We start from the raw sequence: 24,791 nt of genomic DNA on the forward strand, positions 1-24,791 counted from the left end.
AAATATTCCTTCTACTTATTATTATTACGTATTGACTTTTTGTTATTAAAAAAATGTATGTAACTAATAGAACATTTTTTTATGTTTTTTTTTTAAACAAACAAACTCTAATACTAGTGAATTGTAAAGCGGAAACTTAATATTGAAAATTATAATAAAAAATACTTTTGTTGAATAATTGAGTTTTTCAACAAACAAAAATTAAATGTAAAAAAAAAATTTCATCACCATTTAATATTATGTAAAGCCATTTTCATTGTTCTTATAACTATTCATAAAGTTATTACAAAATTCTTTATTATTTCTTATTGAACATCATCATCATCGGCTCACTATACATCCCCACTGAGGGGCTCGGAGCCTACCCTAAGTTAAGGGTTTATATTTATAGCCTACCTATATAGTGGAAAGTTTAAGCAAGTTAGAAATATAGCATAAACCTAAATATTTAGCATTATCTAGCACAAAAATAAAAAAAAATCTGGAATCACAATACACAGGATTTGTATTTTTTTTTTCTTTTTTTTTTTGTAAATTTAAACATTTTAATTCATCATCATCAACTCACTATACGTCCCATACTGAGGGGCTCGGAGCCTACCCTTAATCAAAGGTGATTAGGCCATAGTCAACCACGCTGGCCAAGTGCGGGTTGGTTGACTTCACACATATCTTTGAATTTCTTCTCAGATATGTGCAGGTTGCATCACGATGTTTTCCTTCACCGTAAGAACGTCGGATAAATGTGTATGTAAATCGGATATCGCAAAACACAACGGTACATGGCGGGATTCGAACCTAGGACCTGCAGATTGTAAGTCAAGTTCTTCACCCCTGAGCCACCAACGCTCTTAATTATTGTTCATTTATTTATACTTAAATATTATTTGTAATATTTGTTGGAAAAGTAATGTGTGAAATATTATTTGATTTGTTACTTCGTGAAGAAAAAAATGAGTTGTCTATACGCAGTTCCAGATAGAAATAATTTCCTCCAGATATCTTTAGTTTTTTGAAATTATCTGCTGATAATCATCCATCCATACGTCCATACATCTGTACTTTCGCATTATATCAACTAGCACACATTTCAATTTTATGACATTTTTCTGAAACTAGATTTTTTTTTATCCTATTGTATATTTTTTATTAGTAATTGATACTTTTCTGTTTTATTTACGTGCGAAAACTTACTTTCTTGATACTTATCATTTTAAAATTATTATAATTTATCCTTTTGATTATGAAGTAAGCTTTTAGCTTGTCCTAAATAAATTGATTCTTGTTTCGATGGTTCTTCAAATGTAACGTTGTACTTCCTTTTGAGGTCGTCCATAAACTCTTGCTTTAGTATCGCTAGACATCTGAAAATTGTTAGAATTTTTTTTTCATCATCATCATCATCATCAGCTCACTATATGTCCCCACCGAGGGGCTCGGAGCCTACCCTAAGTTAAGGGTGATAAGGCCATAATTTTTTTTTAATTTGTCTTAATCTACTCTAATATATATTTTTTTAATTATACAATTTAAAATCCAACTATAGCTAAATATCCATGTTTTCAAAAATCTTATCTGGACTGTTGTATAGCGTCGTAGGGGGGGGGGGGGAGTTGCTGCTTGAATGTTTGTTAGAAAGTAACTTCAGAACGGCTACATGGATCTCGCTGAAATTTGGTATAGATGTGGAACATAGTCTGGCAGAACACATAGGCTACTAATTTTTTTTTAATTCGGTGCGAACGGTGTAACGGTCGACAGCTAGTATATAAAGGCACTTACACACGATAGTGCGGGTCTGCGCGGAAGGCAGTAATATCGTGTGAAGGAGCATGAGGCGTGTGTACTACGAACGCGCCAGGCAGCACCACGGCTTGGTAACCCTGGGCGCGGAGTTCTACACTGTGAGACACCTGAAGTCATAAATTAAATTAAAATTATTATCTTACGAATATTATAAATGCAAATGTTTACATGGATGTTTGTAAGAAGGTATCAGTAGAACGCTTTAACGGATTTTGGTGAAATTTGGTATAGATGTAGAACATAGTCTGGATCACATAGGCTTCTTATTAAGTTTATTTTCGATACTACAAGGATAGAGTGGCGGGAGAAAGCTAGTATAAATGTAATTTAATCGTATTTCCATGCCAAACGATAAAAAATCAGACTTTTAGATATTTTTTTTGTTAAAAAAACATTGAAGATTTTTTAGAAAAAAATAAAAAGTTTGGTTATTATTCTGAATCAGTAATTTGGTAGTAGATTATAAAACCGGATTATGAATTAACTAAGTGTACTACTTACTTTATTCCAACCGAATCCGGAGAATCTTGTATCGTATTTGGGAACCGAACGGTGGACTACCAAATACGGTTCGTAGTCTGACTGCCATTCGACCTGGGGAAAACCAACACACAATTCATTAATCGGTCAAAGGTTCGAATCCCAACATTTCGACTATTGTGATGAACCTAGCCCAAGCTTAGTATAGTTGAAATGATATAAAAAATGTTAATATACAAAAATGTACTAATATTTAGAGAAAGGAAAAGTTATTCTCGTTAGTATACGAATCTCTATAAATGGATAGGCGATCGTTTGGAAATTACAGCTTTCATTTGTTCCAATTTAAACTCGCCTGTTGATGTTACGTAATAGTTAATTCTATCTATATTATTCAAGTTCACACCACCATCTTGGCGACATAATGGCGAAAATCAAATAGGAATAAAATACTAAGTCTGATAGCCAGTCCATTTATAGAGGTCAGTTGTAAATCTCTTGATTGATAAGTTTTAAACATTTAGACATTATTAGTTAGAATCCTTTGGCGCGAATGGCGCGCTTTCGTTACTTAGTCAAGTGTCACAATGATTAGTGAGGAGACATAAACGTGGACATTTTAGTAAGACTAAGTGTTGCGCCAGTACACCGGCGCAGTGTCGGATTTTCTTACTAACACAACTTACATTATATGGTGCGTTAGCATTTATCCATTTAGTGTAATTAGTAGCGCGATGTCCGCGCGGCCACTCGCGTGCTCTGAAGGGAGCCACGTCGTTAGCGAGACGAGCGCGCAACGCGGCCTTACTGCGGGGCGGAGACGCACGGTAACGTTGCGTCTCAAACGCGGCTACCACCAGGCACTATAAATTATATATTATATCCATCATATTGTTTCCATACCTCATTTATATTACCCCTTATCTTACAAAAGTGCCTCTCATTTCAATGCCTTCAAAAGTCAAACGTTTAATTACAAATAAATGAAAATAATGTTAAAACAACATGATTAAAAATAAATAAAAATCATAATAAGTAAAGAAACAATCATGTAATTTAATATCCGACTCGAAGGATCGGAAAAATTAAAGACTGTATGCAAAATATACTCATTTCTGATAAACTTACTATGGGTTTCTGAATCGATAATCCCCGTTTAAAACATATAGCTATCTTTGTTTTATCAAAAATGAAAGACAAGGATGACGATATTTTATACAGAGATAATAGTATCAGAAACCCACGGTTAGTCGTTTGAGTAAGTCTTGACTCGTGTAATGACACATCTCACTTTTCAAACTGTCAAGATTAGGCTACAAGTGACTAATACCATTTTGATTGTCAATTGGGTCAAATAAAAACAGGATTAGCTAATTTCCAAGAGAACACGATATTTTTCTCACTTATATTAGTTTCTCTCTTATAAAGATTAGTGACTCTTATGTATCCAAATTCGATTGTATTATACATATCTTAAAAATTATCCGACTAGAAGGACCAAAGTACCTATAGATTCATGCGATTAGATTAATTGAAAAAAAACTTAGAGTAATTGTGTTAGTAACGATTACACAACTAGATGGCGCTGTTCGATAACGAATCGCGATATGGTTTGGAGTAACTATTTTGAATATACGTTGTATTAATTTAAGATTTTTTGAGTTGTTCCATTTATTGTGAATTGTTCTTGTGAGTTGTGAGTAATAAATCTATATCAGTGAGTGAGTGTCTAGTGCTTTCCCCTACAAATTGCTTTCAAATACATTAGTACTGACCTTTTTCTGTGCATAAGGGTTGATAATCTTAACAGCATCTCTCAAGTGATCGTAAAGTCCGGCCATAGGTACAAAGTCGACGTCCATTAGGAAAACGTATGGAGTGTTCACATTCTCCAAAGCTACGTTACGAAGATAGTTCACTGGATAATGTACCTGTTATGTTATTAAAAAGAATTACAAAGAAATAGAAATAGGCATAATTTAGTCCTCTTTCCCTTCCCACCCTTTTTCTAATAAGGAAAGAATGGGAAGTGGAAGTTGACTTTCCCGATGAGAGGATGCATGGTAAGGGAAGATATTTTCTTTCTGTGCATCCTTTCCTTCGTCGATCAAAGGTAGGCAACGCATATGCAATTGCATATGTCTATGGGCAACGGTCACTTCGCTATTTCAGCGATTTCAGGTAGCCGCTCGCTCATTTGCCACCTTATGATAAAAAAATCACAAAATATAGACCAAGATCCCGTTGCCGCCAGACGCTATCATCTTAACAAAGCTGGAATTTTGTTATCAATTTTTAGGTTTAAAATTTACTATAAAACTAAAATTTTAATAAGCGCCAACAGCCTAATTGTACAGAGTAAGTGGCGATCAGGTGGTCGGGGTTTCGAATTCCACCATTTGACTATTGTCGTAAACCATATCCTAGCACAAGCATAGAGCTTAGTTGGAATGGTTAAAGAAATATTAGTAAATTAAGAAAAATCCGCTAATATTAAAAAAAATAGTCTGATGGCGACATAGTATTGAATGAATATTTTATATTTTTTTTTTATTAATTAATTAATTATCTCTTCACCACTTACATCATCATGTTTGAAAACTAAATGGTATCCAATATTCTTCCTACTGCTAAGAGTATCCGACCAATCGCGTATAAAGCTTTCGAATTTTGTCACCTCGCAGTCTGACAGATAGATGGCAGCACTTAGCGGACCTTAAAATTATTACGCGTATTACTAAAGGTACAAAGAAATTTATTCTTTGTTAGTCACTTAGATTAGTCTGTAATTATTGAAGGATACTTTTAAAGGTTTTATTTTGTACGTAACGTTAGTTTATTTGTTAACTAGCAGTCGCCCGCGATTGCGTCCACGCCGAATTAAAAAAAAACTTAATAAGTAGGCTATGTGTTCTTCCGGACTATGTTCTATATCTATGACAAATTTCATCTAGATTCATGCAGCCTTTCTGGAGATACTTTCAAACATCCATCCATCCATCTAAACCTTCTCATTTATAATATTAGCAAGAAATAAGATTATATATTCAGTATCTTAATAAATAAAACAAAAAAAAGGCAATAATTTTGAACAGGAGACAATTACCTTCCCAATATTTGACTAATCGCTCTAGGAACTGTAGTCTATCCATAGACAGCTGCAACACTAGAGTGACGTCAAAGTTGTCTATGTCAGCGTACGTGTACTCCATGTAGTACAAATGAGTGCGTAACTTAACTCGTTGCGCAGCGCGGAAGCTGCTGCATAGATCTGAATAATTTATCTGAAAAAATCAATTATACATTTGCAGTATTAATTACATACAGATTGAGAAACTAGGAATTTTTTTTTGAATGGCCTTAGCACAATATCAAATTTTATTTCATTGCCTTTATTTATATTTATATTAATTTATATTAATATTTTGACCCCTTGAGGGTAAAACTTTTCCAAAAATTGAATGTCATATTTGTTATATCAAATTCAAGCTTCTATATGTAAAAAAGACGATATTTCCATACAAATTTCAACCCCTTACAACATTTTTTTCGCGTTAAAAAGTAGCCTATGTCCTTCCCCAGGTTCTAGACTATCTGTTAATTTCATTTAAATCGGTTTAGTACTTTTTGCGTGAAAGAAGGACATACAGACAGAGTTACTTTCACATTTAAAATATATACATATAGGAATCGCAAATATATAACAATTTACCTTATATGTAACAGGTTCAGTTTGCGAGCATGTATGTAGTTTCTGTTTTAACAAGTTACCATCAAAATTAACATATGATAAGTGAATATTTTTAAAATAGTCCGCATCTCGTATCCTGATGTTGTATTTACTCGGAGAATTCCAATGGATTATCTGAAAAAAATTATATTAACAATTTTGTAGATGAATAAGTATTCCTAATTCAAAAAAATGTCTGCTGTTTAATAGATCGTCTTATTGGCAATAGTATTTAAATGATTCTAAAGAAGATAAAGATATAATAATTTCTAGTTTCTTTTATTATTTCAAAAATTTTCAAAGAATAGCACAAAAGATTACTTTGATTTGACCACTGTTATAAGACATAAATTATACAAACAACATATTTGAATCTGATAATATCATAGAACACACAATTGTTTATAATATGAATAATAACAAGACTAAAAACACTAGAATATTTTATGTATTCATAAACAAGCAAAAGGCCACATGAATTCACCAAATAACCGTTGCTTAAATACTTTTAATCGACAGAGGAAGTGCACAGAAAGGTTATTTTTCCATCCTATGCGTCCCTTCTTCTGTCAAATCCCCTCCCCATGCTTTCTAAATAAGAAAATGGTACTAAGAGAAAGTGAACTAAAATTAGAAATCCCAATTACTATGCAAATGGGTCTTACCTTGATATTATTTCTATCTTCACCGTAACAGCCTTTAGCTAAAGTCTTCGTTGACATTTGAACATTATATTGACAGCTAATATTATAAACGAGTATTGGATCCTTTTTAATAATCGCATTTATTACATCTTGGTCCGCTAAAGTTGTCTGTTTCAATAGTTCTATATTCTCATTAACCGCACTATGCCATACTTTCGTCCAGTTGATTTTATTACGTATTTTATTTAAATCCAGCAACATTACTCCAGTATTATAACCTCTACCAAGTGCCGGCCATCTCTTTGCTGTATCAAAGTACCAATTGCTTTCATTTTCAACTAAACCAAACAACTGTAATAAGGAAACTATAAAGAAATTAATCAATCATGATTATATTAAGTTTTAAATATTAACTAGATTTGACACTAAAATCACTATATAAAACATGCCATCAATGTCATAAACAAAGCAGAGAAAATATATTTTAAACAGAGATTTTAATCTCAGAAACTCACAGTAAGAATAGTCAGATTTAAAATTAAATATCTTATTTAATGCGGTACTTTCTATTAAAATTAATATACTGTGGGTTTCTAACATAATATTCCCTAGCTTTCATCTTTAACAAACCCGAGATGATAATATGTTTTAAAAGGGGATTTTAAACTCGGAAACCCAGTTAATATGGCTTCTGATACCATGATATGCTACTACCAAACTTACAAAACATATTTCGTCTCTATTTTTTTCATACAGAAGGACTAGGATGACTATATAATTTACATATGAATTTATGTACAGCAAAAATGTTATAATATTTACCTGATTCTCAGTCATATTATTAAAAATATTCCACAGTTCAGCTATATCACAGAGAAATGTCAAATCTGAATCCAATACAATAACTTGCTGTAATGTATCTGGTAAGATATCCGGGAATAATAACTTCACTAATGCATAGATACCTGAATAATGACTGTTCGGTACCCAACGGACTTGAGATAGACGGTTTTGGGCATTGTAACATGAATATTTCACTGGAAAATAAGGCAGGATAGTTTTACTATATGCTTAAAGCAACTAATCTTAAAAATAATGGGGTGTTAGATAGATAAAATATTTTAAGGATCCATTTTTTATTCTGTTATACCGTATACTACAGAATACTGTACCACACTTAAATATAGTTTTATGAAAGAGTGGTTTCAATGTAATATTACTCCTGTATTGCTGTTGCCCGAGACTCCATCCGCATGGGATTAAAAAAGATAGTAATAGATTCTCAGACTTACTAAATATGGAAGCAAAATTTCATAAAAATCTGCCAAACTGTTTCAAAGGACATCATTCTGACACAATAAAAAATATAAAATTGTTTACATACCGTCTGGTAAATCCCATGTATCAAATAATTTGGATATAGTTTGTCCCGCAGCTGTGTCTACTATGAAATGAAAATGTATCGGGTTCTGTCGATGTTGTAGAAGTGATTTTAGCATTGGCATTATAATACGAGTACATTTGCCCATACATACTAATGCTATGTGTACTGTCTCACAAAGTGTGCCAACTTCATCTGGAATCTGGAAATAATATGATTTAAATCCACATTACTTATCTCTCGACTATTTAACATCTGTTGGGTTTGTATCATACAGTGGTTGAACTCTTATAAAATCTAGCTAACTTTACATCACCAGTGAGGGTCTCAAGGCTACTTTACGGAATGTCAGATAAAGGTATTCACTTGCTAATATAGCTTCAGAAAAGCTACACCTATTTGAAATATTTTAAAAGGATACTTTATAAACAATAAGGCTAACTCTGTGTTAGTTTTCTCTTTCTCATACAAAATAAAACAATATCTGTATCTTCTAGAACTCTGTACATTTTTGTATTAATATGTATTGCCATCCTTGTTTGTCTGTTTTTTTACAAAACAGTAATAACAATATGACAAAAGAGACACAACTAGTAAGAGAACTTTATTCTAAAATATATTTTCATTTACTTACCTCTGGAACTTTGTATGTAGAATCTGTTTCTATTTGTCTCATTACATTCTGGGATAGTTTTAATTGTGATTTGAACACTTTGTTTTGTGTCTCTAAGACATTTATTCGTGATATCAGCCACCAGTAGTAAACAATTGACACAACAATCCATGTTCCTAACGGTAACCCGAATGAGGATCGAAAGAATAAGGTGAACACATTCTTTGATCTTAAATTCATTTTTTAAACCATCATGCAAGCGCTTACGGTAGATTTTTAATTGATTTATTGTACTACTTTTATTATTATGTTAGGTTCTGAAATGGAAATTATATAAAGTACATGTTTGTCATACAATTGTGGAGAAAGATTGAGAAACAGTAGCAAAATTTTATGTATTTTGTTATTAAATTAAATGTGTGCAAAACTATATCTCTTAAGAAACGACTATATATATATAAAACGTATTTTTTTAAGAAAGCAAACGAGCCCCTTAAGTGTGTAAACAGTTTAGGTCGTCTCCTTGGACTCAATTTAAGATTATTTTTCGTTTGTTCAATTTAAATATAAACATAACAAATATGAATTATTTAAACGAAGTTACTGAAAGGACCATTATTAAGTGTACTCATAACATATTTACACAGTACTATTCATAAGTTATATCATTCACTTACTCAATTGAGTTTAAGAACACTCATGTTAAATAACTTTGGACATGATTATTCAACATATTCCTAGAATAAATTGTACAAATAATGAAATAAACTATATAATTATTAAAGCACAGTATTAAAGCTTTTAAAATCAAAACAAATTAATAATTGTCAAATGTCAAATCAGACTGTCAAAGTCAGTCAGAATTCGTTCGAAAATTTTTTTTTAGAAAGCAGAACACTTAAATCTGTTTTCTAAAAGTAATTTAAGCCATTTTTATTAGATTGGAAAGCATACTTTTATATCGTAATATTATAAACAAAATAACATTTTTATATTTTTAAAGCAACGCAGACAGTTGATCGATGTGGCCATTGACAACGTGCTATATTAGAACGCTCAAGCGATTAAATATTTTCCTACAATGTTTTCTAATGTTATAAAAATATTGGAGATCGCCCAAAACTAAAGCCACAAAACCACCAATTGTCCTTTTAAAAAGTCACAGAAAAAATAAAAATAAAAGGCAACTGATTTTAGCTGGTATTATTTATTTAAAAATAAAAACAAATAAAACTTATGTTGGCAATAGAGGATGTTTCATTACATAGAAATATATTGTCAATAATAAAAGTATTTTTAAAACATCGGCCTAGTTTTATAATGCAACAAATTACACACCTTATAGACTATGTATTAAATATTATATAATATTCATTTCATTTATAATTCTTAGTAAATTGTCATGAATTATGTAACTTTATGATTATCTTGTTTTGTACGATTGTGAAATAAACGAAAATAGTACTTTAAATTTCTGTTTAGTTCCAATGTTTTTGTGTTAAAAAAAATGCAATTTTTTGTTCTAGGTGGGATAATTTATAAAATAAAAAATAAATCAAAGTATAAAGCTAAAAATACGAAATTAAATTCGTTATGAAGTAGAATTATCTAAATATTATAATTAATGTTCAATTCCAGGCAATTACTAAATAACTACATCTAAGATTATAAACTCATATTAACCTAATTTGTAATTTTTGTTGTCTAACTCAGAGTCGTTAAATCGAAGGAAATCAAGCCACCAAACTCTGAATCTGTTAGCGAAAGAAGGTTTTAGTTAATTTCTGTTTCACCGGTCCACTGTCGCGGTTGACTTTGTTGTGGCTGTTCTTGGTATGGCTGACCATAGGGGTATGTTGGTTGTTCATTGTCATCAACAACTTTGACAGCTTCTGTTGGCTCTGGAGTATCTTCTGTGGTGTCCTTCTTGTAAGGGATACTGTCATCGTCTGAATTCACTTTAAAAGAGTCGTCAGGGTCTATAGATCGCGTTCTGGAAATTAATTTGATATTTATATTAATAATACTACTTTAAGACATTATTAATTAGAATCCTTTGGCGCGAATGGCGCGCTTTCGTTACAAAGTCAAGTGTCAAAATGATTAGTGAGGGGACATAAACGTCGACATTTTAGTAAGGCTAGTGTTGCACCAGTACACCGGCACAGTGTCGGATTTTCTTTCTTACATTACTAACTGTGTTTAAGATACTATGGAAGTCTACGGTTGAATATAATTAACAACCGCCTATTTAAATGGAGATTTAGCATCTTATGTTGGCTGATAAACATTATATCCGAGGTCGTTGTAGTCGACTTTAAAAATGACTTACTTTAAAGTTTGACGTTTATTTTAAAATTATCTATCAATACTTACTTCACGTTTAGATAATCATTTTCGTCCTTGTCATCTTCCTTCCTTCTTTTAAGGATGCGCCAGCCAACACATATGAGCAGGATGACGATAGGCACCATGACTGCGCTGATGATGCCCCAAGTAGCTCCCAGAGTCCTCGCGGAGTATTCTTGACGGCCTGTTGTATGAAGTTATGATATTATAAACTGTTTCCTCATTTAGTTGTAAAATCTTGTAATTATTCTAGCATTTCTTAATTGCTTTAAAAATTACTTAATAAAAAATGTCGCTATTTTTGTCTCTTAACTAGGTAAAAATTAATTTATTTAATTGATTTAATCTTATTGCTTTTAATTAAAAATGGTTTAATGGTACAAATGGCGCAAAATTAATTAAAATTATAGCTTAAAATAACTCATTTTTCAAGAAATAATATTAGTTAAGTTCGCACGAAGATTTTTCTTACTGTCGGTTTTGCAATCAGTACTTTATCAAATAAAATTTAGGTACTCACCTATTCAATGCTGTGACCCTAATTTTTGTATGAACAAGGCGATAAGAAAGCAAGCAATAACCTCGACATAGATAAAGGGATAAATGAAAAAATCACTATAGAGAAAATTTCTATTCCACAAAATTGTCCGCACTATTATTTCTTGCTTTCTTACGCTTTGACACATAAATGATATAAACATCATGGGGAAGTTATTCTACCATACATCGGAACAGAAATTTCCTCTTGCTGTGATTGTTTAAAATATATTATATAATATTTATTACATAATTTACATCTAATTATTTTTTTTTTAAAACAATTTAGTAAAACTAATTTTTATTTTATACAACAATGGGGAAACGTCACAGACACATTTACTAAAGAATATATTTTCTAGAACACTTAATTATTCTTATGTAACTTAATATCGAGAATATAAGTTATTTTATTAAACTTTGAATTGTCAAGATTGTAGGCAGTGCTTATTATTATTATTTCTTCAGTGGGATACGTCAAGTATTGAAAAGAAAGAAACTATACCATAGTCGATCGACTACTAAAAGTAGGGGCTTCGGTGGCCGGTGGGTCTATCAAAGTCTCTACAGACTTACCTCTTTGAGGAGGCATTGTGAAAGTTTTGATTTCAGTAGGAGGCGCACTTTTAGGTGCTTCTGGTAAACCGGGATTGTTATAAGTGTTTCTGGGACTGACATCCGAAGTAGGGCTTATTGGTGGAGAATAGATTTCAGAGTAAGTAGGCGAATATTGGGAAGGGATAGGGCTGTATTGGTCCTCGTACTTGGGCGCGTAAGGATCTTCTGAGCCGTCTTTTGTGGAATAACCAGAGTCACTGGGAAGCGCGTTACGTCCAGTCTGACGTGGCTTACTAACATATTCGATATCTTTAGCTGGTCGAGTCAAAGTCGACTCACGATTGGATTCAGAATCCGATGGGGAAGTTATAGAAAGCAAATCTTCTTCAGATAAATCCCAAAGCTTTTCGGGGAACTCAACATCGGGTGCGTTCGGTAAGGGCTCATTGGTACGGTAAGTTTTATCGTAGGCTCGACGTTTTTTGGGCAAATTGGACTTGTCCGATTTTCCGGAGTCACTTTTGTTGGAATCTGTGTACCCTAAGCCGGAACTTTCTCCGTCAGTGGGAGGGGGTGGGGCAGACCTGACTAAGCTCGCCTTTTGTTTCTCTTCGGTAGGGGTATCGGGTAAAGTGGACGATTTCATTGTATCTGTGATGTTCCCCATTGAGGAAGATCTTAGATTGAGTCGCGATGCAGATTTCGATCGTGGAATATTCTGGAAGTTGAATGTCTCTTTGCCCTCGGATCTTGGCTTATGGCAACACCAGAACCAAATGAGGCAAATGAGAAGGCCTAATGGTAGAATAACTGCCACGATGATGCCCCAAGTCAAGAATAGAGCGCGTTGCGAGTACTCTTGGTTACCTGGATATGAAATACTTGAGGTTAATTTGTTAATTAAGCGAATTTATGAATTTGTATACTTAATTCTGGGTGTATTTAAGACGCAAAATGGATCATGATTGTTTTGTAAAAGCTATTAAAATGTGGTACTCACGTAGACACTCCGTATATCCATAATCTGGAAGATTCCATCGGCCGTTGTCTTCACAAACTCGACGCTTGTCGCCTATTAGGATGAAGTCTTGGTTGCATTCGAAGTTGACCTAAAGATGTGCAATATAATAAGGTAAACATTCTTGAAATGGTCCAGTCAGACCGCATCAGAAGGAAACTATTATTGAAGGAATTTGTAAAAATCTCTTACCCTGGTTCCCGGCGTAAAGAAGAAATTACTTTTTCTACCGAAACGTGGAGTTTCCAAAATACCGCAACTGATTACACGTCGAGCGTTTTGTTCCTTTATGTTCGTCTAAAAAAAAAAAATTCAGCCCACTAACTAACACAAACAGTTGAAAGATTTATCAACAGATTTTTTTCTTTTATTTACTTGGCAGAGGCAATAATCTATCTTGATGACAATTCAAATGCAACTGTGAGTTTTTCGCATATTATCCCATACTGGTCGGCCTTGGTTAATGCATTATAATTATAAGAACAATGGACAGATGGCACAATTCTGTTAACGGATGTCGCTACTTTAATTTAAATTTTTAAAGAAATAAAGTCTTACGAATAATGTAATAAGTGAAATCAGTGAAAGTTGGAGCTAAATGCCCTTTGATTACAGTTTCTAGTTAATATTCATTCAGAAAACTATGAGGTAAAGAAACATAAGTTCTAATTGTAAAGTCAATAATTTTAATTTGAAATAGAAAATTAAGTAATTTATAAACTTGATTCTTATTATAATTTTAAGTGCTCACGTAACCATCTTTTATTAATCACGGCCTTTATTCAATACAGATATGTCCAAGTGTGGGAATTCTTGTTTGTTTGTGTTGTATATTGGAAAATACGTTTTTAATTGAGCGGTGATGCCACTTAATTGCATTTAAATGCTCTGCTAAGGAAATGAAAATATAACTAAGTACAGGATATATGCATAAATAATAACCGACCTAGAGGCGTAGACAATCGTAACATAGTGAAAAATAAGCTATCAAAGTAGTCAAAAGTACTATTTTATAAACACAAATAGGACAATGAATTATGGTAGAGAAAAATATACTTGGTTTTAAAAGATTTACCCCAGTGATAAACGCTGAAAAGACGAAGTGATAAAACAAAAGACTAAACTCACCAGAGAGGATTGATAATTCTTCGTGAACTCTGCCATATCTCTGTTTAAAGTCATACCAAAATCATATCGACATTGATAAGAATCTTGACAGATTTCTAGAGCTCTGTCCACGTCATGGGATCGATTCGCTGGTAAGAAGTCAGCCGGTTCTCTTATGAAGTTCGGTGTAAACTGATTGTCGTTATAATATGCTGCTGTACGACCATACTCTCTCACAAACATTGCAACTCCTATGTCCCTTTGCTCACGATCTGTTAGCTGCCCTAGAAAATTAACATGATTTTAGTAAAAAAAAATCTAACATTATTATATTGGGTATATGACAAAATACCTACAATGCTGTGCGAAGTCTCTATGTGCCGATTGAAAATTATTAATGTCTACGGTAGCCAGTGTGCCATCGGGTCGCATAAAGTCGTCATTTAAATCCAAAGACCAGTTGCCGAATAATCCTCGAGTTTGATTCTGTGTACAAAAAAGTTGAACAATTGTAGTCAAGAAACTTAAAGAACACAAGAAGAATTATAAACAAATTATGCTTTAATTATGTATTTAACATACCATATAGTTCCAAGGTAGATAGACTCTGGCTGTCATGAAGCCTTTGTTCTCCACTACTTCTATACCGGCGCCGGATGAGAACATAATCACTATCTCCGATTGATTCAGGATATACATAGGTTGGTAGACGGTAACACCTGTATAAGAAATTCAAAATAACGATACAGGTCTATGAATAGAGGCGTAACCAATAGGGGGCTTATACCGAAGGCTTTTCTTTGAAACGTTGAGACTATAAGTAATCGAATGCAGGGGTAAATCACGGTTGTAACGGAAACTTACCTGGGAAATATTGAACTCTGAGAGCAGGACGATCGAAGTATATTCGTTTGTTGTCAGCGAAGACGTCTAGTCTGTATCGCCATTGGGCATGTTGAGGACGTAGACGAACCTACAAATATCATATTATATTATATATTGAAGAACAATATTTAACAAAGCCCTCAGTTCGGATATATGTAAGCTGACAATTTTAGAACCTCACTGAAGTAAAGTTTGATATTTTAAGATACATACGAATACCGTGGTTCTATTAATTAGGTGTCAAGCCAACTATGATTCATATTCAGTCCTAATTCTCCCACAGCTGAACTTAGGCCTCCCCCATCGATTGCCACAATGCCCGGTCCTCCAACTACGATACTATTAAGATAAATGGGACATACCTCAATCGGAACAGAATTGTTAGAAGCTGCCACAACTGATGTCAAATGGGTGGCATTTACTGGACCGTAAATGTTTCTCGGCACTTGTTCAAACCTTCCTTGCACGTCGAGCTTGAGTTGAGGATGATCTACTCTTACGAGTACGTATTCACCTACGAAGAATAAAAATATTTTTAGAATAATTAAAGCAGTAATAAAGTCATAAATTAAATATTATTTAAATACTCACCTTTTCCATTGAAAGTGTATTGTAGATCGTCGAAAGTTATGATGTGTGGATCGCCGAATATTCCTGCCACTCCCGGAGACTGGTAAGCCACACAGTCTTGTGATGGTCGACGTTCGAATCTATCAAAGTAATTTAGAAGTTAATAAAACGTACAAGATGCAGATGCAAGTTAAATGACAAGATAAGTCAAGAACTGACCTGAAGGTTTCGCAGCCCACGGCCTGTTCCTCTTGCCACATGCAGCACTGATAGAAGGGAATCATGTCATGGAACCAATGGGACAACGATGGTACCTGATGAAAAAACCATATTGTAAAAATTTTCTCATAAATCAACTTGAGAAGATTTTTCTTTTTAGTCAATTACTCACTTTATTGGCCTCGTTGTAAGGCGTGAATCCGAAGTCATGCGACCGGTGCGGACGTGAACCCCACATTTGATCGTAAGAAAGCATAAGGAAGCCGTTCTTGTCGTAACAACATTGCTGTCCGGAACCTTCAGCACTAAAATACAGAATACATTTAACACTTTGTTCAGAAATAAAAGTTCAGAAAAATAATTAATGTTAGAGAACTTTCTCATGAGTTTTCTTTTTTTTATTTCTTAACTGAAGTCAACTATATCTTACCTTGGTGCACCACTTCGGACACAGTGCACACCTCCCCAATGGTATCTACAAGTTGGATTGGTATCTTTATCACAAGCCAGATCAGGCATAAACCGTCCCTTATCCAATAACGCGTGTTCCAGTGTGCAAGGACAGATCCAAATTTGAGAGGCGAAGTTCTTGAGGAATCGGTCCGTGCGTAGCCAGTTGTTGCACATTGACATCGGCCAACGTTGTCCGTGCAGTCGTTCCCATTGCTTGTCGAAGTACCAGCCTAGAGGGATCGGACGACTCCAAAGGATACTACGAAGGAAATATTTAAACAGTGTTATTACGCCTGATTTTACTAGTATTTTTCATTAGTTCTACCTTTACATTTGAAGACTATCTACAGTTTAATCTGAAGATTTAATACTCGTACAAGTAAGAGTTAAAGTTTTGTATTTTTAGAAATTATTTGTTAGAATCCTTTGGCGCGAATGGCGTGCTTTCGTTACCAAGTCAAGTGTCAGAATGAACAGTAAGGGATCATAAACCTTGATATTTTAATAAGGCTAGTGTTGCGTCGGTACACCGGCACAGTGTCGGATTATTTTCCTAACAGTATGAACACAACAGGGTCCTCATTGGTGTTTTAAAAGTTTCTGATTTGTTAAATCTAATGAATTGTATATACTTACGGCGATATAGGAACTCCTTTGAAAACTTCAGGTGTTGTTAAATTAATCTGTATGAACCCGAACTGCATGTCGTTATGCATAATATTCTCCCTGTTGCGGAAGTTCTCCGGATTTATGATATACTCTCCAGTATTAGCTACACCGACTTCTATCATATCAATGTACTCTAATTGAGGTCTGATTGTGATCTCCTTGTAGCCCCAAAGACTGATCTGGAGTTGCACGTTCAGATTTGAGGTCAAGTTAAATCGGTCCCAAGTAATTCTTATCTCTCGTGGACTACGTTCGTGTATCGCGTTGTCGGGGAAGAATATCTTTTCGGCTGCTGTTGCAGGCGTTTCTGTAATAATTAATGGTAGAAAACATGAACATAATTTCCAATCAAATAAAATGCTGGCTAATTAGAAAGAAATCGATATTTTCTTACCAACAAAGAATTTCCCCTTCCATTTATAAGGTTCGTTGTTAATCGCAATTTCGAATCTTGCATAACCGTTATGCCAAAAGCGAGGCTGGACGCAGATAGCTCTGTTTACGTCAACAACCGCACCTACTACGGATTCGGTATCGAAGCGACACGTGATCCTGTCATTAGGGTTGAAGCAAGGGCCCGTGATGTTAACGATAGTACCGCCAAGCATGTTTCCACTCTCTGGTGCAAACATTAGAGGTAGATTTGCACCGTCTGTGAAAAGGTTTATTTTAAATCATACTGTACATACTCGACAGGAATCGTCACACATATCAATAGAAAACGGTTAGGCTCTTTTCTAAAGGCAATTCTGACTAGTAAAAGATTGATCGATGCGGTCAAATTCGTGGAAATCGATAAGATTATAGCAAAAAAGGAGTATTTTTTGTGACGTATAATAGAAGAGATTTACTTCTAAAATATGTCCATAATGAAAGAAATAAATACAGTCAAATAACTCACCAATATCCTTATTACAAGTCCCCATTAGTATCTTTTCATCAATTCTAAATATATGCCGACCAGGAAAACCATTAGCCCAACCTCTACCAGTGAGATCTCTGAGTACAGACGCCTGTGAGTAAGGCTTGTATTCGTAACTTTGCGTACCGTTGCCTGCGTTGAAACCAATCTAGAAGTCAGCAAAGAAAACTTTATTATTATTAACCTAAGGATTTTAATAAATTTTCTACAACAGAAAAACTTTAGGTAACAAAAGTACAACTAAACAATAGACTCTTAAAGTTCAGATTTTTATGATTATTGAAGAAGGAAAATAGTGTCCATGAAGATCAAAATATTAAAAAAATATTCGTTGTGTTCAAAAATGTAACAGACACATAACATAGACTAAAACAATCAGTAGAAGTATTAATTAAAATCATAGATAAATAATCTATACCCAGATGATGTTTCATATAAACAGTAAATGTCATCACTGAGAAAATTTTCCTGAACAAAAAGCCTCCTGAGATTATTTTTTCTCCACACTTTTGTGCTCTGGTATCTTCAGGTTATATATCTATGATTGAAGTAATGGTTTAAAACTTACGTATGCGGGAACACCTCCTTCTCCCGTTGTGGTATCACCACCAGCCTCCGTATGCGAGCTCCAGTTGATCTCTAAATAGTTGAAGATAGCGTACGTGAACACTTCATCAGTTGCGAGTACCATTTGGAAAGTGTTTGTCTGAAAATATTAAATAAAAATTACAAAGTAACTCTATGGTTTTTAGACCATAACTTTATAACATTGTGTTTCCACTGCCGAAATACTTTTCAATCATATTATCAATATTTTTTTAAAGAAAGCTCATTTAGAATACTTTTTACTAGCGTGTAACTTGGTAAACTTACCATAAACAAAGAGTTATCAATACCGCCGGCGAATGACATATTCTTCCATGTCAGAGTGATGGCATGCTTGGGGAAGAAAGTCTCTGAGCCGATGACACCCTCACGGATGTCCCAAGTTATACGTTCTCGCATTTCCACTCCCAGCTGGTCTGTGCGAGTCTGAAAACGATTATTTTATTTTTGAACACTTTCGAAAGTTCACATTTATTTATTATAGTAATTTCAAAACTTAAGAAATGGTGTTTTGTTATTTAATAAAAAAAAACCCTCAGAGTGATTGTTGTCTATATTTTTGAAATGTTAAAAATATCAGTTAAAATAATAAAATAAAATTGACTAACCTGTAAATCTCTGTCCATCCTAAAGTACACGCCTGGTCTTCTCTGGTCCGGGTCTTCTGGTCTCTGGCTTCCGATGCGGCACTTGCTGAAGAAGATTCCGATGAAAGATGGATCGTTGACCGAGGGCCAGTCGCGAACGGGGAACGACAACGGGTACGTATAGTGGTCAGGTGGGTCGCTGAAGTATATGTATCCATTCATGGATAACTGTGGATAGATACATCGTTCATTAATATATTTTTAATTCACCTCCTTTATTTAAATAGATAATCAATATAAAAACACAACTCGTATAATCTAAAAGACTGTTTCTTACAAATTATAGAAAGTTTAAACCGACTTTAAAAAGGTAGAGGTTTTAAATTCGGCCATTAGATTTATGAATTTAATAAATGAAAAAAATGGACTTGGACATTGCAATATTACTTTTTTTTAAATAAGAGATTTTTTCGAAAACAAACGTAGACTTAGTTTCTCCTTATAACATCAGCTATCTGCCAATAATAGTCCCGTCAAAATCAGTCCAGCCATTTTATAAATTAGCCGGAACAAACAGACAGATGATAATTTAAAAAAAAACGTTATTTTGGTGCACTGTATAGATGTTCATATACATGTAGTAATTCAATTATTTCAATGTTACAGACGTTCCAATTTTATTTATATGTATAGATTACTCACCCTCGTATAATTAAATCTAAATCCAAAGAAGGGTAGTTGGAAATTAAAGTTCTTATGTATCTGTGGGGTTGACGTGTGTATATCGCGTTGGTAGTCGCCGATGTTTTCATTGCCACCCTGATCGTAGAACCAATACATGAAGTTGGATCTGACTTGTGCAAGCCGCTGTGGTGTGATGATATAGGGCTGACCATTGTTCTGGTACGTTGTTGAGGGCAGCACGCGGCCGTCGATGTGAGCTAAAGTAATAAGTTTGGTTATTGAAACAAAAGTGCTTAAAGAAAAAACAAGAACGCGTCAATAGACAAGAAGTTTCCAACAAAAAAGGCCTTAAATTTTGTGCTATTTATGAAAAAATTGTAACATCTTGTAGTTGCAATTTGTTTCTAAGGAAGACACTTAAGAATACAAAGGTAAGTTACTTGAAATAATATTTCTTGAAAGATTCTTTTTATTAAGTACGAACTTAGGGAAGGTTTTTTGATGTAAATTAAAAATAGTCACTTATTCTCTACATATTATATATTACACTAGCTATTGCCGGCTACTCCGAACGCGCAGGATCATAAAAAAACATAATTAGTAGCCTATGTGTTCTTCTAGGCTTTATACCAAATTTCAATGAAATCCATGCAGCCGTTTTGAAGATACTTTCAGACAAATCCATCCATCTTAACTTTCGCATTTATAATATTTATAAGATATAAATAATGGCTTTTAAAAGAAAAAGATGCAAATACAATCGTATAATATGTCAAACATTTTTTTCAATATTAACGAGTTTATTCCATTCGATACCACGATAATGTTATCATTACTTATCAGTTTTATATCTTTTACAGGTGAAGTATTCCTAGTACAAATGATGTCAGATCATCTATATACGCATTCATTTGTTATTTACATGTAATACGATCATACAATACTTAATATGTCTATCTATCTATCTATTCAGCCATGAGACGCCCACTGCTGGGCATAGGCCTCCCCCAAAGATCGCCACGATGACCGATCTTGTGCCACCCGCATCCAGGACGCTCCCGCGACCTTGACCAGGTCATCGGTCCATCTTGCGGGAGGCCTGCCCACGCTGCGTCGACCTGTCCGTGGCCGCCACTTAATATGTACTTAGAGTTAATTTCGTCTTCGTATACCCGTTATAATTTCATCTCTTATAGCCTTAACGTTTTCATACATTTTAAAGAGTTAGATATCGTTAGATATGCCTTAAATTTTATTATAATTTATAACATTGGCTTGTCCTATCTTCTGTAGGTAGTTAATAGGGCTACTTTTGTTTTCATCTCTTATCACGCAGTCGCGTTATAAAAGGGAGCTAGGAGGTTGTGGCGGATAGGGTGGGGGCCCTGATCGCCAATGAAAGCAATCCCGAGAAGACGGCAATATTGCGTGGTTCGATGTTGCCGAATCTTGCTAAGGCGCGAGGAAATATTTTCCTGGAGTCGTGCAGAAGCCCAGTGCAAAGGGTTCCGGTGCATTCCTTTGGAGATCCCGGGGCTCTCGAAGTCGCACTTGAGGTTGGCAACCGAGGGGGTTTTAGTGAGTAAGAATCTCACATAACCCTGTATTTTCCCCCGATACAAAAAAAAGCTTGTCCTATCCATCATTATTCTTAAGCTAACCTACGTAACAACAAAAAAATGACCATACGTCACTAGTAACAATTTGAAGCATTGACCCAAAAAAACGTGTTGATACTGCGATGAAATCATTCCAAATTTAACTAAAATTCGGAACGTACTAGTACCAGTTTATCTTCAAAGATATGCCCTTATCTTAACTAATTTGTAACACTAAAGTTTGTTCAAACCTACCGGTTACGAATGTGTACTCTGTGCGTGCGTATTACAAGTCCTAAGTGCGTTTTTTAATTAATCAGGTTATAAAGGTAGGTGAGGCCCTTATCGAGTGCCATTGCTAATATCAGATAAAGTATAGTTACCTTATGTATCAGATATGAGTGCATTATATACAACATAGAACATATTAATCGATATTAGACAAAGATAAATAGTTACGCATCCAATAAATAAGAGAAAGAAAGATGTGTAATCAAGAATGCATAACATAATTCTACATAAAGCAACTATCTTAGTATATACTAAGATAGTTGCTTTCATTGTTACTTTCATACACAAAGCAAAATAATTTTATGAAACCCGACAATTTTAGTCGCTAAGCGACAAATCAGTTTTTATATCTTTAATCAATCTATAACTCATTAGAGATTACGGTATTTAATTACTTAATCTATGTCTTCCCGAATCAATCCTCCGCATATCTAGAATTTGAAAAACCCTAAAGTTTCAAATCAAATCATCTATAAAAAAAATCGTAAAAACCCACGCTGAAGTATGTGTAGTAAAAGAGATTTTAAAGTTTAATTACTCAATGAATGATACTATGTTATTTGTAATGTTTGCATTTGAGTCATAAACTGAGTCATTCTTAAGATTGCTAATCATAAACTAGGAATGAATGAAACAAGAAGTGTAAAGAATGTCTCAAAATCAATTCATTTTACTAGAAAAGTCATCGTAGTCTTATTTCTTACTAATTCATAAATACGAATGTTTAGATGGATGGATGTTTAAAGGTATCTCCAGAACGGCTTGTGGCGCAAAAGCCTGGGAGCAAAATCTCGCACAGGGATTGGCTCCCGCGTTTTCTCGCGACACAGAAAGGGCGCGAAGACAATTTTGTCAAATATAAAAGACTAACGAGATTCGAGATTGAGTTAATTGTAATACTGTGTTCTTTTTCATTTAATATATTTAGTGAATAGTAAGATTTCGTTTTATTAGTGTTGCTGATATCAACGCAGTCAACATAGTGACATTACGTTAATGGGTATCCGTTTACCAAACTAAGAAAACCCATAGGCTGAACGGATCCATCTGTAATTTAGCAAAGATGTAGAACATGTGGAAAACATAGGCTAATAATTAAGTTTTTTTTTAGTTTCGCGCAGGCATAGTCGCGGGCGACATCTAGTTAGATATAATGAAGCAATCACTTTCAAAACTACCCACATTTTACCCACGGGAGATATAATTAGAAACACGATAGCTATGTTTTTCTATAAAAGAATATAACTTATGTTCTTTTTTAAATATAAAAAGAACAATAACACATATCAATACTCGCTATCAAGAACACTTGATTTGGTATTAATACCGCTTATGTCCGCCATATTGGAATCAATAAAAACTCTAATACCAATATCGTCAGAACTGCAATTGAACAGAATTTATATTACCTTATAAAACATTAGTTTTTTTAATTAATTACTGACTGCAGTTCTCATGATTGATTTGTGGGTTTCTGAGACCAAAATCCTCATTTCAAATATATTTTTATCTCTGTTTTTTCAAAGATTATAACAAGGATGACGAGATTTTGGCCTCAAAACCAACATTTAGTTCAATCAGGAACTACTTAACGAAATCTGTGTGTTTTTAACTTACCAAACTCATTGTTCGTTGGTGCTGTTGTACTCGGCATCAAAATTTGCCTTTCATTTTGTTCATTATTAGTATCAACAGCGATGTCGTTCAAATCAGATACAGCTCCTTCGACCGTATCATCTAACATTTGATACTTTCCATTTCTAACTTGTAAAGAATCGCTCTCTGATACTTCTACAGGTGCTGTTTCTTTATCTACACTTACTTCTACATTATCAACACCTTCAATTATCTGAGTGTCCACATCACTTACAGTTTCTTTAACTAAATCCTGTCCACTAACACTTATAGCTACAAAAATAATTAAAGCTATTTTGATTCTAACACCCATTGTTCACACTGTTTTCATTACATTATTTGAGGTCATAAGTTCTTTTTATCTAATTGATTATCGTTTTTCTATACGACAGGTGAGTTAGTATTGTGGCCAGCGACTGAATAGCAGGTACATTGTGTGCCCGTTGATATGATATTATCATTCTGTAAACACGATAAGATAGCAAATAGGAACGTTAGGTGTGCCAAATTCTTTGTCATAATCCACGTAGCTTTATTATTAGGGCTTTATATTTTTATTTAAACAATAGTCTAGTAATAACGTAAACAATTTGCTCTTAGACTATGTCAGTTTTACATTTCGGTTAATTTTAAGTACTAGGATCCCATAGATTAGTAGGTTAAGCTAGATATTAAGAATGGAACTAATTTAATATTATGATTCATTGTTCACCTTATATCAGACTTAATAGTATGTAGATGTATGATTGTTGAAGCGAGAGAGGAGTGTGTTGTAATCTTACTTCTTACTAATATTATAAATGCGAATGTTTAGATGGATGTTTGTTTGCAGGTATCTCCAGAGCAGTTGAACGAATCTTGATGAAGTTTGGAATATATATAGAACATAGTCTGAAAGAACACATATGCTACTAACAATTTTTTTTATTCCGCGTGGACGGTGTCGCGGGCAACTGCTAGTAGTATCTAAATTGTCTACCACTGAAGGTGACAAAATATTGTAAAAAGTACGAAGTCAAATAATCATAAAGCAAACAACTGATGAATTAACCGACAAGCATTGATCAATCTTTATAATTCAAGAGAGAACTCGGTAAAATTGTAGAAATTGTAATTCAGAAATGACTTCGTTTTAATAAACAAGACCTTTCTCATACCTTTTATCTTTGACTAACTGTCGCCCCAGACTTCGTCCGCTCGAAGTAAAAAAAACTTAATAATTTGCCTATGTGTTCCAGGCTATGTTCTACATCTATGCCAAACTTCATCGAGATTCGTTCAACCGCTCGAAAGATACCTTCAAACAAACATCCATCTAAACATCCGCATTTATAATATTAGTAAGATTGGAATAACATTACGCGAAATTAATTTGTATTTTAATTCATATTGATTTAAAATAACCGAGTTGCAGCAATCTTGTTTATCTGATAATCGTTCATTTCATGA

General features: G+C 33.9%; 2 protein-coding genes across 4 annotated transcripts; both read right to left on the minus strand.

Moving 5' to 3' along the window:
* Nucleotides 1-881: 881 nt before the first annotated feature.
* LOC106120635 (glycosyltransferase-like protein LARGE2) lies at nucleotides 882-8,965 on the minus strand. 2 transcript variants are annotated; one of them, XM_013315998.1, is made up of 12 exons: nucleotides 8,676-8,965; nucleotides 8,045-8,243; nucleotides 7,483-7,697; nucleotides 6,682-7,011; nucleotides 5,999-6,151; nucleotides 5,393-5,570; nucleotides 4,871-5,001; nucleotides 4,062-4,217; nucleotides 2,973-3,149; nucleotides 2,308-2,400; nucleotides 1,783-1,913; nucleotides 882-1,364 (listed from the first exon to the last, which is right to left on the minus strand). In XM_013315998.1, the coding sequence occupies exons 1-12, from the start codon at nucleotides 8,892-8,894 to the stop codon at nucleotides 1,223-1,225; spliced, it is 2,124 nt and encodes a 707-aa protein (XP_013171452.1). In that variant the 5' UTR covers nucleotides 8,895-8,965; the 3' UTR covers nucleotides 882-1,222. The 2 variants fall into 2 exon arrangements, with proteins under 2 accessions (XP_013171452.1, XP_013171453.1); XM_013315999.1 differs by lacking the exon at nucleotides 2,973-3,149.
* Nucleotides 8,966-9,993: 1,028 nt separating this feature from the next.
* Nucleotides 9,994-23,773, minus strand: mesh (sushi domain containing 2 mesh). 2 transcript variants are annotated; one of them, XM_013316142.1, is made up of 22 exons: nucleotides 23,325-23,773; nucleotides 19,837-20,075; nucleotides 19,156-19,362; nucleotides 18,815-18,973; nucleotides 18,510-18,647; nucleotides 17,921-18,089; nucleotides 17,414-17,671; nucleotides 16,987-17,326; nucleotides 16,328-16,609; nucleotides 16,070-16,202; nucleotides 15,898-15,992; nucleotides 15,700-15,818; nucleotides 15,471-15,622; nucleotides 15,088-15,196; nucleotides 14,806-14,942; nucleotides 14,580-14,709; nucleotides 14,245-14,507; nucleotides 13,309-13,413; nucleotides 13,099-13,207; nucleotides 12,117-12,965; nucleotides 11,031-11,187; nucleotides 9,994-10,647 (listed from the first exon to the last, which is right to left on the minus strand). In XM_013316142.1, the coding sequence occupies exons 1-22, from the start codon at nucleotides 23,653-23,655 to the stop codon at nucleotides 10,428-10,430; spliced, it is 4,701 nt and encodes a 1,566-aa protein (XP_013171596.1). In that variant the 5' UTR covers nucleotides 23,656-23,773; the 3' UTR covers nucleotides 9,994-10,427. The 2 variants fall into 2 exon arrangements, with proteins under 2 accessions (XP_013171596.1, XP_013171595.1); XM_013316141.1 differs by lacking the exon at nucleotides 12,117-12,965 and having other exon boundaries at nucleotides 10,004-10,647.
* Nucleotides 23,774-24,791: the final 1,018 nt, after the last annotated feature.

The sequence above is a fragment of the Papilio xuthus genome, unplaced genomic scaffold (assembly GCF_000836235.2).
Source record: "Papilio xuthus unplaced genomic scaffold, Pxut_1.1 DF826949.1, whole genome shotgun sequence".
In the NCBI taxonomy this organism is placed as follows: Eukaryota; Metazoa; Arthropoda; class Insecta; order Lepidoptera; family Papilionidae; genus Papilio; species Papilio xuthus.